The sequence below is a fragment of the Salvelinus namaycush genome, chromosome 1, assembly GCF_016432855.1.
Source record: "Salvelinus namaycush isolate Seneca chromosome 1, SaNama_1.0, whole genome shotgun sequence".
Classification (NCBI taxonomy): domain Eukaryota; kingdom Metazoa; phylum Chordata; class Actinopteri; order Salmoniformes; family Salmonidae; genus Salvelinus; species Salvelinus namaycush.
The window spans coordinates 61810871-61827050 of NC_052307.1; the positions used below are offsets into that span (position 1 = coordinate 61810871).

General features: G+C 42.0%; 2 protein-coding genes across 2 annotated transcripts in view; one reads left to right on the forward strand and one right to left on the reverse strand.

The window, feature by feature from the left end:
• Nucleotides 1-3471, reverse strand: part of LOC120046664 (myotubularin-related protein 13-like) — a 160579-nt gene extending 157108 nt beyond the window's left edge. The window contains exon 1 of the mRNA XM_038992064.1: nucleotides 3341-3471. Coding sequence (XP_038847992.1) covers nucleotides 3341-3395 — 55 coding nt within the window. The 5' untranslated portion in view covers nucleotides 3396-3471. The remainder of the gene's footprint in view (nucleotides 1-3340) is intronic.
• A 3586-nt stretch (nucleotides 3472-7057) lies between these two features.
• Nucleotides 7058-9642, forward strand: LOC120056088 (pro-adrenomedullin-like). The gene is made up of 4 exons (XM_039004253.1): nucleotides 7058-7169; nucleotides 7732-7847; nucleotides 7983-8108; nucleotides 8333-9642. Exons 2-4 carry the CDS (start codon nucleotides 7744-7746, stop codon nucleotides 8634-8636), a joined length of 534 nt encoding a protein of 177 aa, XP_038860181.1. The 5' UTR covers nucleotides 7058-7169; nucleotides 7732-7743; the 3' UTR covers nucleotides 8637-9642.
• Nucleotides 9643-16180: the final 6538 nt, after the last annotated feature.

The following is a 16180-nucleotide window of genomic DNA, read 5'->3' on the forward strand; positions in this document are numbered from 1 at the left end:
TTTGAATGGTATTAATATTCATTTGCATACATTTCCATTAATTCCCACAGAAAATGTCCACCTCTGAATATTCCCCAAAATGCGCTACCCTATATTGCACAACTTTGGATTTCACCTCTCCCCAGTCTCATAACCTAATGTTTTAGACTGTTTGGGAGTTGACAGACTCGGAGTGAGCTTCTCGAGATGTCTTTGGCCCATCGTGCTCTAGCGACTCCTGTGGTGGGCCGGGCGCATGCATGCTGACACGGTCACCAGCTGTAAGGTGTTTCCTCCAACACATTGGTGCGCCTGGCTTCTGGGTTAAGCAAGCAGTGTGTCAAGAAGCAGTGCGGCTTGGCAGGGTCGTATTTCGGAGGATGCATGGCTCTCGACCTTCGCCTCTCACGAGTCCGTAAGGGAGTTGGAGCGATGGGACAAGACTGTAATTACCAATTGGATCTCACGAAAAAGTGGGTAGAAAAAAAAGGGGCTAAAATGTACACAAAAAAACTATCATTATATCTAAATATAAGCTCCGATCAGCATGTAGCCTACCTATAGCCAGATGAGAGTTGTCTCTCCAAGGGTAGTTTAGTCTACTTTTATTCTGGTAAAACAACCTTTTCAACAGTGCATTTGATTTTAAAAAATAACCTAGCAAATTACATTGGTTGTCACTCAACTAGTAAAGCCTATTGTTGCACAAACCATGCATAAAATGATGAAGCGTAGCCTTCAGTCATATAGCCATTCGAAGGAAATAGTTTCTTTAAAACAGATAAAACGCAAGACAGTTAAGGAGTGTTCGTTATTATTAAGTTTAGGCTATAGCCTAAAACCCATGCATCCGACCAGGAGGTGGGGGAGAAGAGAAACAATATATTCTGACAGGAATTCTCCGCTCTGTCTGGCTTGCATTACTCTCTTGCGTTATGTATAACATATTGAAATAGGTAATAGCAAATAGGAATAGGCAAATTACTCTGAATGTCACTTGTGTGCTGCCCTGCTGTGCTCTACCAGACACTATTCTATACTGTGGGATGCCAGTCAAATTCAAATAGGCTAAACCGTTGTCTGTCACATCACGATGTCGTCACCAGCAGCAATGGCTGTGAATCACTGTCGATAGACAATATTATCGTAATATCGTCCAACCCTAGTGTAATTCCAGCATAACATATCACAGCCAACTTCTATTCATTGTTATCTAAGTGACCACAGTGATGCAGACACAGAAGAAGAAAAATCATTTATCAAAAGCGCCCATCATCATCATAAAAGGTTCCTTTCCAGGTAGGGCCTACCTCTAACCCATGCTGAAGTCAAATTTAGTGGTATGACAAACTGAATGTAGTGGGTTGATGTTGGCTAGGTACGTGCCTTTATTAAGGTCTCCAAGGAATGTAAGCTACAGATCTGAAGAGTTTGTTTGCTTTACTAGGCTGAAAATCCATGGATTATGCCTGGACAATATGTGGCTCGTCCTGTTGGTTTTATGTCTTACCTGACCAATGAATCTTTTCCCAATCTTCCTACACGGAGGGAGGCTCCCATTAGTAAAATATCACTGGAGTAGAAATAGCCTAAACTAGCTTATGCCATGAACTGGCTGGGCCGCTCTCTTGACAGCAGACCTATCCTTCAACAAATGACAACTAGCATCAACATGATTTTTTATGAGTCAGTAATTTGGAATAGAATTGGGTCAAGTGTGGAGCAGGAGCCACAATGAAGCAGGGAAGTGATCATGACTTCTGTGTGGATCCCTGGCTGGACTTAACGAGCAAGGTGGAGAAAAAGCAGCTGCTGTCTACTCAGCCCACTGTCTGCAGTCCAGCTTTACAAAAGAAGGGCAAAGCAATTAAGTCAAATGCATTCTCAGGGAGACATGTTCTTGTTGTTTGTTTTCTTTTTGTGAGAGTCTGTATCAACTCTAAAAAGCATTTCCAGTTTTCCAGTAGAGTAGAGAATGCAACTCCAGTTCACACAAAGGGACATCTATGCAGTAGAACTGCTGATTCCCCCCAGGTCCAGACATCCCTGGACGTACATAATCCCACACCTCAGTAACACATGAGAACAGGATGGGGAAATAAACAGAGGATGGACAGAGATACTTTTTTTTATCTGGAAATCCCCGTCCCTACTAGAGGCGTATTCAATCACCTCTGGCTGTAACAGAAACATCCTCTTATCAGGGAGATCCACCACTCTCTCAGTCTATTCATCATTATCCAGCTCAGTCAGAACTGGGGGTTTTGTGAGGATGGCGGCCTGAATCCATCTAGGCTCCAGCGATGCCGGGAACATTTTGTTCCTACGGCACAGAAGTTGTTTGTCTGTTGAGTGACATTGGGGCCACTATTTACCTATTCATGTGGCTGCCTCTAGTGAGTGAGTGGATTCAGCTGGATTGATTGGTTGTCTCCCTCTCACACATGGGCCTGGAAAGATGCCACTGCACTTGGGATGTGTCTTTACTCCCTTACGGGTAGTCTACATTCCTTCATCATTCTTCGAATGCAGGCCATACTTTGGGATCACTATAAACATCCGCTTTCTTGTTTGCTCTTCTTCAGTAGGTTCCTCTTTCAACCAAGCCAATTCAAAAGGAATGTTCCAACTGTAGGCCAAGTAATTTTGTTACAAAAGTACAGTATAACAATGGTTTAGCAGACCAAAGTGTGGGTCTGGTTTGGGAACCTCAGTTCTGGGCCCCACTTTTGAGTCCCCCCAAAAACACAGAAATACCAAGTAATTGACCTCCCCTATGCCCAGCCCATCTTGTAGGGACGTTAGATAAAAACAATTTCGTATAAGACAGGAAGTTAGGATTTCTATTTTCATTCTGCCGGTGTCAAACAAAATATGATATCCTACAGTTTGCAAATGATATGAGACTAAATAAATCACAGCAGCTCGCGACTTTTGCAAACCTTACAGCTGAATGCATTCTCCAAAATCATGATACCAAAGCTGCTCCCGGTGCAAGCCACGCACGTCACGAACTACAATTCCAAAGGGCTGGATTTGTCACATCAACAGGATGTTACAGTTCGACTCAATGAAACTCCAATTTGTGGTTTAAATATCTACAACACTCAGTCACCCCCCCCCCCCCCCCCAGCCCCACCCTTTGCATATATTTAAAAACCGTCGTATGTGCATTCTAAATCTACCGATAGTTCAACAATGGAACGCTGCAGACTGCTTCAAATCTCAGATATCAATAGCTAGCCACCTAGCTAGTCTAAGCTAACCAGCTAGCATTATCAACACTGACGGCCTGGATAAACCCAAGCATTTGAAGCTCAATGTAGCATTCGTGTTCCAAGCGTTACATTCAAAAACTCACCAGTTTTGTCCTGATCTAATCTCACGACAATCAAATAATCAGCCAATCTCGCCATGTTTGCTTCTTTTTCCGAAATCTACCAACACAATTCAGCATTTTTCTTTCTTCAAAAGCACAGCCATGTTTGACAGAAGGAGTGATATTGCGCCTGCGTGTGGAAGTAGCGACATCCATGGGCGTGGGCGCTTGGTTTACAAATAGAAACTGTGTGGCCGCAAACGGTGTCACACCCTGCCACACCACTTGTTGGCCGGCACGGAAAACCATCTGATGACCACTCGAATCCCTTTAGCATGCTCATAAAAAAAGTTACCTACCAATTGGGGAGAAAAGGGGTAATAAAAAATAAATAAAAAATAAATAAAAAATAAGTTACCCAAATATTTTAAAGGCCATTCGAGAGTAGATGAGACAAAATAGAGGTGTAACTAGGCTAAATGAGAAAAAATAGTAGCCTAATTTTCTTTCCAAGAATGTGGGTTATAATACATTAAGATAAATTAAAAGTATTGCAGGTTGTGGCATCCAGTATTTCTTAAACATGTATTGAATTAATTGTATAGGATATTTAGTTTGGTAGAAGCACGAAGCAGAGGGTGCTGGTGAAAAAATCTGTGTCAATAGCATGATTACTATTTTCCATAATCACACTGCGTCAAACATAAACATCCCCTCCCTCCCTTCTCTCTCTCTCTCTCTCTCTCTCTTTCTCTCTCTCTCTCTCTCTCTCTCTCTCTCTCTCTCTCTCTCTCTCTCTCTCTCTCTCTCTCAGACAAAAACACGCGCACACCTTTAAATGTCTATGGCGCACACACACAAACACACACACACACCGGGGGGCATTAGGCTCACTCACACACAAGACTTGGGGGTAAGGTCAGGCAAAATGTGAAAAAAGAGTGCACAACTCCACTTACTTCTGGAATTCTGTGGACAGTGAGTGACCTTTCCTGCCAATAAATAGGGGAGGGAGACGCTGCGGGGTGGAAAACCGGTGCGCGGGAATTCTTCTCTTGTGCTGTTTTTGCCAACATCTCAATGACTTGGACTGAACATATTCCACAACGTCATGGTCCCTAGCGTACTAGGGCAATTTGAGAGAGAATCTCTTCATTAACAAGTAGCCTATTGTTAAGTTAATTTTGATGATTCCGCTCCGCCAACCATTATGCTTATGCTATCAGCTGCTTCTCTTCTGTAAGGTGTTATCATATCTGTCATGATAGGGTCTTCACTTCAACACCAGACATGTAGCTGAGTTATATTTTGCACAATAGCATAATATTTCTGAATAGAAAGTATTTTACAATAATCCAATATGTCTGCCGCTCCGTCTGCAGTTGAAATAATAAATCATGACTTTTGTCATCTAACTCTACCAAATTTGGTATTTGAGTTGTTGAATAAAAAAAATTGAAATTGTTCCAGGTCAATGGGGTTCAAGGGAGCAGAATGAAAGAATGAATGACTATACAGGTGCAAACCCCACAAAGCTTCCAGGTCTATCAAATCACCATGACAACTTTGAGGAACATTTCCATAACATATCAATATCTAGGTATGTGTTCATCTATTCCTCTATAAACCTTCCAAGACATAGCTTCCTAGTTCACGTTCCTTCCCACCTTACCTGTTACATTAACATGCCACAGCTGTGACTGAACAAATAGTGGTCATGTTCCTGACACCTGTCTTACAAGAAGCTAACAAATGATTGCTCCATATAAGGAGCCACTGAACAATGATGCTGTCATGGTTGCGCAATCTTCTTCTCTCCATATTAGGAGATTAAATGACTTGGGTACTTGGGGATTACTTGTCTGGGAGAGGCAATTATCATTACAAATGGTTACAAAATGTTTGCTGGTTTACAACACGTGTTTCACATTTATGTATTTACAGTAACACAAGGGACACCAGGTAAGCAAGGAAGTCGTAAGAATTATGTGTAGAATGGTGTGTAGTAGGATTTCTATTCAAGGCTGAACGGAGATTTAGGTGACCTTCTGTCTGAATTACTGCACGTGACATAGTAAAATGCGATACACGCAGATATGTTCTATTCAGCACGTACAAGGTTCTTTATCACTTGTTTGAGATACATTCTGAGCACTGAGAAAGCATTTCACATGTTGTTCCCAAAATACTTACGTATTTGCTATTGAAGACATTACACATTGAAAGCCACAAATTGTGATTATCTGATCACATCTAGGCTTACATGTTTTTCAGTGTTCTTGAGATTTAAGGCCAAGTCTTGGGGACTACACAAGCAAATTTCAACGCACTGTTCCCATCCCCAGACATACCCTCACCAGACACCAGCTTTGGGTCCGCTGTGTGGTTGACTGGAATGAAAAAAACTAAAATTGTTAGACCCTGTGCTAATCCTGATGGCATCTTGTGCAGATATCTGTCCCCAGGGGCCTGTAATCAACATCTGCCTTATGACCCTCGCTGAAATTGTTTTGACCCCGCTGCATATCTCACTTTATTTCACTGCCCGTACTTTGAAATATGTCTCACCATTCATTCTGGAATGGTTTAATTTAGCCAAGCACATTTTAAATGTACTTTTATTATGGTCAAAGAGCTAAAGGGGTTCAGTGCAAAATCATTATACTTTGGTTTGAGATGAAGTCATATAATCAGTGATTGGGAGGAGCAGATATCAGTAACACAGGGATCAGACTTGCTGTCTCTTGTGACTTAACCTATTATCCCCTTTATTTAATGGATCTCAGTCGTGATGTGTTGAGCATGAAGAAGTCATCCTAATTGTTTTTGAAATACCATGTTAGTTAGAGATTATGTAAAGCCAGCAGATATAATCTTATGATAAATAACCCTCTTGATTTATTTGAGATAACTGCTAAATTCATCTAAACATTTACATTAGTACAGCCAAATATTTGCCCTAATGTTTAAACAAACGCAGACATGGAGAATGTAGTGGTTATAATTTGACACACTTACTATTAATGAATAACTACTAAGTGTTCTTGTGTTAACTCACGTCAAACCCACCAACCAACGTTTCCTCAAGATGACTAAACTTGTAATCAGATATTGCCTTCAGAGGGCATTGTGTCAACATTGAAGAAATTATATATGACAAAAATGTGCCGGAATGCAGGTGGACAAAAGTTAATAACCCCTTGACCTCAAAGCTCAGTTATGTCTAAAATGTTTAATTATGTCAGTGGACATAATAATTTGGTTTAGAATGTTCTCTGCCTCCTCCCCAAATACCAAAGGAATGAGCACTCACCATTTTCTCTGTTGGGAGTGTGAATCATTGTTTCTTAATGTGTTTGCGAAAACATAATTTCTTTTTTCTTTTTTATGTAATCTTTATAAATACATTTGATAAAAAGAAAGTTGTAAAAATGTGAATTTCAAATCACAAATAAAGATTCTATCAATGAAAAACAGAGGAAATAACAACAACATTCCTTAACAAGTATTACAGTAAATCACTCTCATATGACCCAAATATCTATTGAATTACTTCTGGCTTATTTAAACTTTATTATTCTCCTGGGTTTGCTATGTTGTTGCATTATCCCACTGATAAAGCTGGCTTCCAGTAGTGCTGGTCTGTGTGGGGTGGAGTAGTGGGACTGGGATGAGTCTGTGTGTGTCAGTCAGTGAGCCCCTCCCACCTCCACTATAAAGGCTCATCGTCTGGTGTGTAGAGACTATTAGCACAGTGTCACAGCTGCCTTTCAGCACCAACAGCAACTTCAAGAAGCCTTTGGAATACTCTCTCCACATTGACTCTACTATAACTACTTTATCACCCAAGTGAATTATTGAAGGATTTCAGGTATGTACTTTCAATTGAACCAGATATTGACTGTTGCTCTGTTTGCCACAGATGGCTTTATCAGGAGCTCAAGTGCGTTAGACAAGGACATGTTATCAATCTTATTATATAAGGAGTGCCGGTCTTCTTGTGCATGACTGTGGGGGGTTGTGGACGTCGGGCAGAAATACCAAATAAGGCTTATCTCTCTCTATCTAACCTTAAGTTTACCGGTTCTTTTTGGGTTATGGATTTAATTGACTGAATGGGATTGACTTTACTCAGGGGAGGTTAAAGCTTACTCTAGCTGAGGAAACTCAGTCTTCTATAGACTGTGTCCTGCTTTTCACTGGCCAGGGCCTGCAACTTGGTTGTAAGTTTACTTAAGAGAATAAAATGTGACCTTAGTGTGACATTTTAAATAAATGAATGATAAGTGAAAATAACTTGGCTTTTGGACTCTTGTGTAAGCAACAGCAAGAGGTTTGTGAGGGGAGGCTCACATGTAATGATAGGAGGAAACTCAGTAAGTTATCGTTAATAAGTAAATAACTAACACGTTTTTTCCCCACTTTCCCCACAGGTGCCAGTCAAAATGAAACTGATCCTGCAGTCTTTCATCTACGGCTGTCTGCTGGCCACCATTGCCCAGAGCGTGGCTGGATTCCAACTTGAAATGAGCCCAGAGCTCAAAATGAGGTGAGCTAATTGATGAGCTATTTGTCAAGATAAGTCTGCTACAATGCATAGTGACCATGATATCAGCACATACTGTTGTGTACTTTGTGGACTTCTTTGAACAGTTTTTAATGAGTTGGATTTCTTCTTTCCCAGGTTGAGCATATGGATGCAGAGCAGATTGAGACGAGATCTAAGCAGTTTTTCTGGAGAGAGGATAGCGGAGTCTGTACAGTTTGTCAGCCCAGAAGACGTCAGGGACACCCTGATTCCTCATTCCAGGTAAAAGCCTATACCATACAAACCTTTACATAACTCAATGTGCATGGTGCTATTTCGTTATCCTTGAGAAATCAAGATTTCAAATGGAATTAAGAGATTAATCACCATAGTCAAACAAGGCTCATTAAAGTAAGCAAGCTGCGGAGGGGATCTCTGAGTCAAGTTGTGTCCGCTCAGGAATGTAAGGCATTAATTAATGGTCCTCTCCCTCCTCTCTCTTCCAGCACTGACATCAGTGTCCGAACCAAGAGGTCCAAAAATTCAGTGAACCAGGCCTGGAGACCGGGCTGCTCTCTGGGCACCTGCACTGTGCACGACCTGGCCCACCGCATCCACCAGCTCAACAACAAGCTAAAGATTGGTAGTGCACCCATCGACAAGATCAGCCCACAAGGCTACGGCCGGAGGCGTCGTTCCCTCCCTGAGCGCAGGGCCACACTGAGGCTGGAGGGGGGCAGGCTGAGGCCCGTGTGGGGCAACGCAGACTCACATGTTCACAAGCTGGAGGAGCTGTTCAGACGGACATGAGCTGGACTTGTACAGGGGAGGAACAGGGGAGGAGAGCAGCAGTCGAGGCTTAGTGTCTCTGCCCTGTTCTAAAATTCTCCAAATGCCTCAGACTTTTTCCAAATGTTCTCCAGTGCATTTTTTCCAGACGTGAGTACTGAGCGATAGCTGCAGCGCCTCTGGAAGCTGGACTTAGCAGAGGCATTGGCGATGCAGAGCGCCAAAACAACAGCTGGTCTACAGGCACTGGATGGCACCGTGAAGAGAGAGAGGGAGAGATGCTGAGGATGGTGCTATCTCTGCCCAGCTGTGGGAGAGGAGCAAGGTCAATACAGCGGTACAGACTCAGAGAAGAGTCCACTGCGTAAATACTGGGACTCTATAAACCTCTTATGCAGATCCTGAACTTTGAGTTTTACCCTGTGGATTACAGGAGCCAATTTCACCAAACCCTCTATACTCATCTGCACTTTTCAGTCCCAGCAGTCTCAGTCAGATATCTATGTGGACCTAAAATACATCTAAAGACATCTGGTCCATGCCAAACAGGGAGATGAGACATAAGGAGATGGACTTATAATAAAGAGCTATGAAGCTGAAGTTTTTGGTCACTGTATGAGGGAAATGCATTAGAGATTGTATGAAATATCTGTGCCAGTCCACAATGGATGGAACTATACTTGAATATGTTTTGTATAAAACACATGTGCAATCTATGTATGTATATTTTTATTTGCCAGTTTGTATATAAGATATTTCAGATATCATTATTTAAATATTATATAGGTTAGATTCAACTACTTATGGAGATAGAACTATTTTTGTACAGGAAGAAAATATAAGGGCATTGTAACTATTTGTTGTTTCCACTATTGTTTGCATCATGGATGTTATATGTTTGGAATTGTGCTAATAGGATAAATGGTTTTATAGCTATGGTATAATATATTTGTAAATGTGGTCTATTTTATTTGTGTCGAAGCAATTAACATTGTCATACAATAAACATTTTGAATATAAAAGTTGACTCTGTCCAGACTTTCTCTTTTCCACAGGAAATTACTGTTGTAAATTGAAAGTGGCATTCTATTGTCTGCCCAGCTCCAGTGAGACATGTAGCACCTGGTCTGGGTTAAGTGATTTCAGGCTCTCATTAAATCAATTCCCCTTCCACTCTCCCTGTGGCCCCCCTAGAGGGCAGACAGGAGTGCCAGGCGCATTCCTGCATAGTACAGTGCATATTTGCTGGCTCACTCCACACTGCAGCGTGGCCCTTCAGCCATTACGGGAGGATGAGAGACCCAGCTCCATCTGCACACAATGGTAGACAGTCTGGACATCAGGATGCAGCGCTATGGGGGGGACGGAGGGGGGGTCTGTGTAACATTCCTGCGAGGCACGCAGAGAGCATAAAAAAAACAGCCATTGCGAAGCTCGTTCATGAGCTGTGCAGACAGACAGACAGACAGACAGACAGACAGTCATTGCTATTAATCAACCACAGGAAGGTTGCAGTCACTCCATGGATGTTTGAAATATCAAAGCCTGTAAAAGATTATGTCTGTTATTTAGATATGCCCATTAGGTCAGGAACAGTTATTAATGCCAATAACAACATTACATTTGCTCTCATTAAACTTTACTCTTCCACAGGCAAATTCTAAATGAAACTTTGAATAACATTTAAGGGTTTCCAACAACTGTCCGTGGTATACCCTACCTAGATTGGTTTGCTTGCTGACCAAATCTATCGAAAATATGTTGCCGCACAAGTGAAGTGTACACCAGAACTCTATTTGATTGGTATGCCAGATACAATTTGGATGAATGTATGGTTCAAGAAGAGGCCATTGCACTTCCTTCCTGTCTTATTCAAAACATGGTCATTAGTAACTCCACTGAGCCAGAGAGAGGTTATGGATTGTCTTGGGTCATTGTAAAAGTTAGGGATAGGTGCCAATGGAATTGCAATGCAATTATTATTTGATTGTATAAGAAGGCATGCACTACAAGACAGCTTGCCAGAGACATGTTAAATTACATTGTTTTGGTTCTAATGCCATCTAGTGACTTAAAATGGCACCATCTTGACAAGGTGATTGCTTTCACCACCTACACAAAAGCACAATTTTTAAATGGTACTAATGGAAAATACATATGTCACCTATTAATTCTCCAGAAATGTTTTATGAAATCACTAAAGAGTAGTGAAACATCCTGGGCCTGTTACAGTTGGACCACAGCAGTGCTGAAATACAGACAGGCAACACTGAGGACAGTAGCAGTCTATAAGGTGACATATGAGCTAAATGATGAGTATAGTCAGGTAAATGTCTCCCTAACCAGTGTTTGGACACCTCATCATCAATCCTCCTTCCTCCAGGGGACACCCGGACAGTTAGAGACGTGGCAATCCTATAAGCCTGGGGGCCATGCATCTCAAGTTCGTTACTTTCCTTCATGTAAGGAATTCTTAAATGTGAGAACCGAAAAACAGTGGAAATATGCCAAGAGGCTAAAACATGCAATGGACCTCTCCATCTTCAAAGCCTCTGACAGTAATAATTCGAGTTGAAGAGGTGAGAATCTCTTTGATTTTGAACAGGGTGATCTGACAACAGGTGTGACAGGACAGACAGTGCAGCAGGCCTTACATAAAGCATTATGTATACAGGTCAAGACTGATCAAGGAAAATGTGAGCGTTGTCAAGTACTAATCAATCACATTTTAACAAATTCCACCATGGGTCACCAAGAAGGCCCTGTTAGCCTATAGTTCAAGGCTTTTCCTGGAACTATGCAGAAAGAACAAACACAAGACTTCTGGCCAAGTGAGACAACAAACTACCTAAAAACTACCCGACCCCAAAATCTGCAAGCTATGTCAAGTTTACAGGATTTTTTATATTTTTAAGTAGGAACTAAGTGGCTAGCCAGGTAGAAGTTCAGCGTATGTAAAACCATCAAGCCCAGACAGTTGTCCATAAAGCCAAGAAGTTACCCATCACACAGTAAGATGGCACGGTACTAATGCCTTAGGGCTGTCATTCATCATATAACTGTAATCTACATTAGAAAGGAATATCCCACGTCTCATACTGTACTGTAGAATATAGAATCTACATGACAATAAGCTTGCCCACACATGTTCATATTAGCTCACACTTTGGATTTATTTCAACAGTATCAAGCCTTAGTTTCCGCTCTATCAATAGACATATGTAAATGACACTACGGTAATACGCTCTTCTTTCTTGGCAACTCTGCCACCTGGTGGTGGGTACAGTATCTGACGCTTGGAAATACGCTGCTCTACAGTCAGTTGAACGACTGCTCACATAGGAAAACTCAACAAGGGTCCTGTCATTGTTCTGTTAAAAATCTGAGAAGAAAATGAAATGGATAGATGTGCCTTGCCATAGGAACACAAGGAGTCATCCAATGGTGTGATAGCGTCTACAAACTGACTAGTGCAGGTCTCCAATCAGTCAAAAATAATAACTCCCCCAGGCCCTCCTAGATGCTTGATAAGAGCCCATGGATTTGTAAGAGGTGTGATTCTTGTGTTCCTCTTAGACAGTTATCACAAAGTCACAAGAGGGCCATTCTTTCACAATGTCATCGAAGATACTGTATGTCAACCACTAAATATCACTTGATATCAATGCATAATTGAATCATCCAAATTACAGTTTATTTCAATTGTTTAAGCACAATTTTGAAAACAGGGCCCGGTTTGTCAAAACACTACACACAATTAGCACAACCCTACACCAAAGTAGCACAACACTTCAGATCATTTGCAAAATGGAACACTTTTGTCAAAACTATACACGACTTCATAAAAAGAATATTTTGTTACCATACGAAACACACACATTTCATATGACTTCAATCTTTTTGAACCAGTTACACACTGCTGTTGCTAACCTAAAACACTTTTAGCAAGTCTAATTGTCAGTGATTAGAGTAGTGTAAATGAAGTACACAGAGAAAGTGCAACTATACAAACACTACACAAGACCAACGCTGCAGACTGAGGAAAATATCATTTATTTCTCTCCATATACCCAAATCAGTCAACATGTCAACATGGAGAATCACAACAAAACATGTCCCAGTTTTCATGCTACTACAGTAGTGTGCATAACACTGTTAGCTCAGACAAACTTAAAATACTGTATCCAGTACAGGTTACAATTACAGTAAATAACAACAACAACAAACATAAAAAATAATCAGAAAAAAACTGACAATATTGTACAGAAAATACTACAGTAAACATACTATACATTATCTCTTCGCCTAGCTGGATCTGGCCAGAGAATTTCATCAACATCACAAGCAATATCGTCATTAGCAAGACAACGCGGGAAGAACCGTCTTGAATGTCGAATCCATCCTTGCACAGCTGCGCCGTCGACTTGGTCACAGGCGTCCTCCATGGCCTGAATGAGGGGTACCTGAGCCTGGGGCTGGAGATCGTAAACCTTCCACCGCCATGCAGAGAAAAACTCTTCGATAGGGTTTAGAAACGGAGAGTATGGTGGAAGGTATAGTACTGTCAACTGTGGATGGTGTTGAAACCAGTTCTGGACCAAAGCAGAGCGGTGGAATGACACATTGTCCCAGAAGACCGTGTATTGCATCTGGTGCATTTCATTACCTACTGTGACGATGTGGTGCAATCGGTCCAAAAATGCGAGAATGTGAGGTGTGTTGTAAGGGCCCATTTTGGCATGATGGAGGACAACCCCATGCTGTGAAATGGCAGCGCAAAGGGTGATGTTATCCCCACGTTGCCCTGGGACATTGATTATAGCCCTGTGGCCAATGATATTTCTGCCTCTCCTTCTTGCTTTTGTGAGGTTGAACCCTGCCTCATCAATATATATGAATTCATGTCGGATTTCCTCAGCATCCATCTGCAAAACTCCCTGAAATACAGTGAAAGACAAGATTGTGTAGTTCAGGATAGGTCTAGTATACAGTCAATGTAAAGAAGTCATGTGTGCAGTATGCAACATCACAGTGCTAAAGTGAACAATACAAACCTCCACATACTCATGCTGCAGCCGTTTGACCCTCTCTGAATTCCGCTCAAAAGGCACTCGATAAAGTTGTTTCATTTCAACCTGATGTCTTTTCAGGATGCGTGCCAGTGTTGACTGAGAGACCTGATGGACATTATTGAAAATGGCATGGTCACCGATAATGTTGGCTTGTAGTTCTCTGAGCCTGATAGCATTATTGGCCAAAACCATGTCTATTATCTCTCTCTCTTGTTCTTGCGTGAATATGGGCCCCCTTCCTCCTTGTCGTTCCCGACCCTCAATCCTATGTAGAGAATAATACATGTAACTTACTGTACAATGTCACAGGAAGGGGTATCACAAGTGCGGATATGGTGCATACAATAAGCGGCTGATTACTGTAACTGTAGACAGATCTTCTTTTACCTGTTTTCCTGTCGAAAAGTGACATTATGACAGATGCCACTGTATATCTGCTAAGATTTGGCTGAACTCTCAGTCCAGCCTCCCTCAGCGTCAATCCGTGGTTCACAACATGGTCCACTAGTGTTGCACGAATGTCATTTGATAAGTTTGGTCCTCTTCTTCTTTGTGCACATTCTCCTCCTGCTTCAGGTCTTCCTCGACCTCTGACTCTGACTCGGCCTCTGCCTCGGCCTCGGCCTCTGCCTCTTCCTCTACCTCCTTCTCTGTGTACTCCTCCTCTCACCCTCACTCTTCTTCTGACTCCTTCCATTTTGGTTGAAGGCAGGTGAACCTACTGCTGCATTTTTATAGTGCTTAAACCTGATTGGTGTGTTTACAATTTAGCAATCATGTGTTTGTGCACCCGATGGCTGTGTGCACCCGATGGCTCATAGGTGTGGTAATTTGACAGTCAGTGCTTTGGAATTGCAAGGAAGTGACATTATGATATACTTCTGTGTCTGATGTATACAAGTGTGTTTAGTGTTTTGCAAATCACTGTGTGTAATGTTTTGCAAATAGTGTGAAGCTGACAATGTGCTTACAGTTGTGCAAATCTAGCCTTGTGTTTTGCTCCTTGAGTGTAAGGTTTTGCTAATTGTGGGAAAAGTTAAATTGTAGTGTGTCAGCAATCGTAAAAAACTGTAATGTAATCAATTGGTTAGCACAGCATGGCATGTGTGATATAAACAGAGTCCAAAGCTGTCAGGGAAGCCAAACATCAGCATACAATAAGGCTTTGATAAGATCACATACCTACGCTGTTTATGGACTCAGCCAGATCACTTCCACAGTCATATCAGTGGGACGCCATCTCCTTTCCCATGCTTCACATGGAGACATGATGCAGTTTTCCATTCTAGTTATGGAGGAAGTACATGACATGCTTTTCTCTACCCCAGGAGGACAACTAGAGGAGCCCAGGGCAGATTCATACAGTACAAGCCCATATCCTTCTGTCCTGCTGTCTGTCAGTCATTCAGGAGCAACAGACCGATGGCTCTGTGAGTGAGTCTTCTCCAGTCAACTTTAAAAGTGCCCTGATAACTGGAGCAGGGGAGGATTAGTGTTGTAATCTAGCACAGAGCCAGGCTAAATCAACACCACAGGGCCTGTGGCGGAAAAGGGCACAGCGGTAAAGCTGGATCTCCTCCTAGGCCCTGTGGAGAGCCACACCGCTATCACATGCTAGCTAAAACACTCTCTGATCATCTTTGACATACCACATGTGTGTTGAAGATGACCTCAGAGTGTGGATATTATCCAAAAACATCTACAATTCATGAGGTTGTAGTTAGAGTTACAGGGAGGTTGACATCTTGGCAGCATCATATCTTGCCCGAGCCTGGGTACCAGTCTGTTTATGTCATCATGCCACTCGTTGCCACTCCTGGTCATGCCATGGAGTTGACATGATACCAGATCTGGGACCAGGCTAATCTCACCCTAATATCCTGCAATAATAAATCCTCCACATGAGGGCCCTCTGTGTCTACAGCTGAAAGAGGACTCTTCACAAAGTACTGATGTTTAACAACATGCTCTTTGCAAAATGTCAGCACCTCTTTCTCAGTTTATCTCAGACCGAAGAGGGAGTTGCCAAAATGAGGGGCAGCAGTAGAATATGCAGAGAGGGACGGTGAGAGGACAACAATGGTAATGTAACCTATGTGAGTTATGACCAACTGATACTAATTTGCATTCTGGATAAGTAGTAAGAATAAACACTTTACTTTATGTCATTTGCTATGCAGCGGCAGTGAAAGAGTTAAGGATGGTGTCTTGTGCACTGGAGGGCGATGAGTGAGTTATCTCCTTACCACCACAGGAGCAGAAAATGACTGAGGGTTTTCTCTGAGGGAACTTCCAGAGTTCATATAGTCTGCCTGGCTGCAGAAGGTACGGAGGCACGGAGACAGAGGAGGTGAGTGAACAGCTATGGTCTAAAGATGTTATTGTATCTCACAAAGACTCAAATGATGGATCATTGACATATGTTGGTGATATGCTACATATTGAATGTGCATTGTGTTTCTTACATATTCTTACTGATTCTTCTCCAGTTTC

What these genes read in the sequence shown, in the direction of transcription:
- LOC120056088 (XM_039004253.1), top strand. Translation starts at nt 7,744, where the DNA reads ATGAAACTGATCCTGCAGTCTTTCATCTACGGCTGTCTGCTGGCCACC. An exon ending in AGCCCAGAGCTCAAAATGAG is followed by an intron (nt 7,848 to 7,982) that starts GTGAGCTAATTG and finishes CTTCTTTCCCAG; the next exon opens with GTTGAGCATATGGATGCAGA. An exon ending in ACCCTGATTCCTCATTCCAG is followed by an intron (nt 8,109 to 8,332) that starts GTAAAAGCCTAT and finishes TCTCTCTTCCAG; the next exon opens with CACTGACATCAGTGTCCGAA.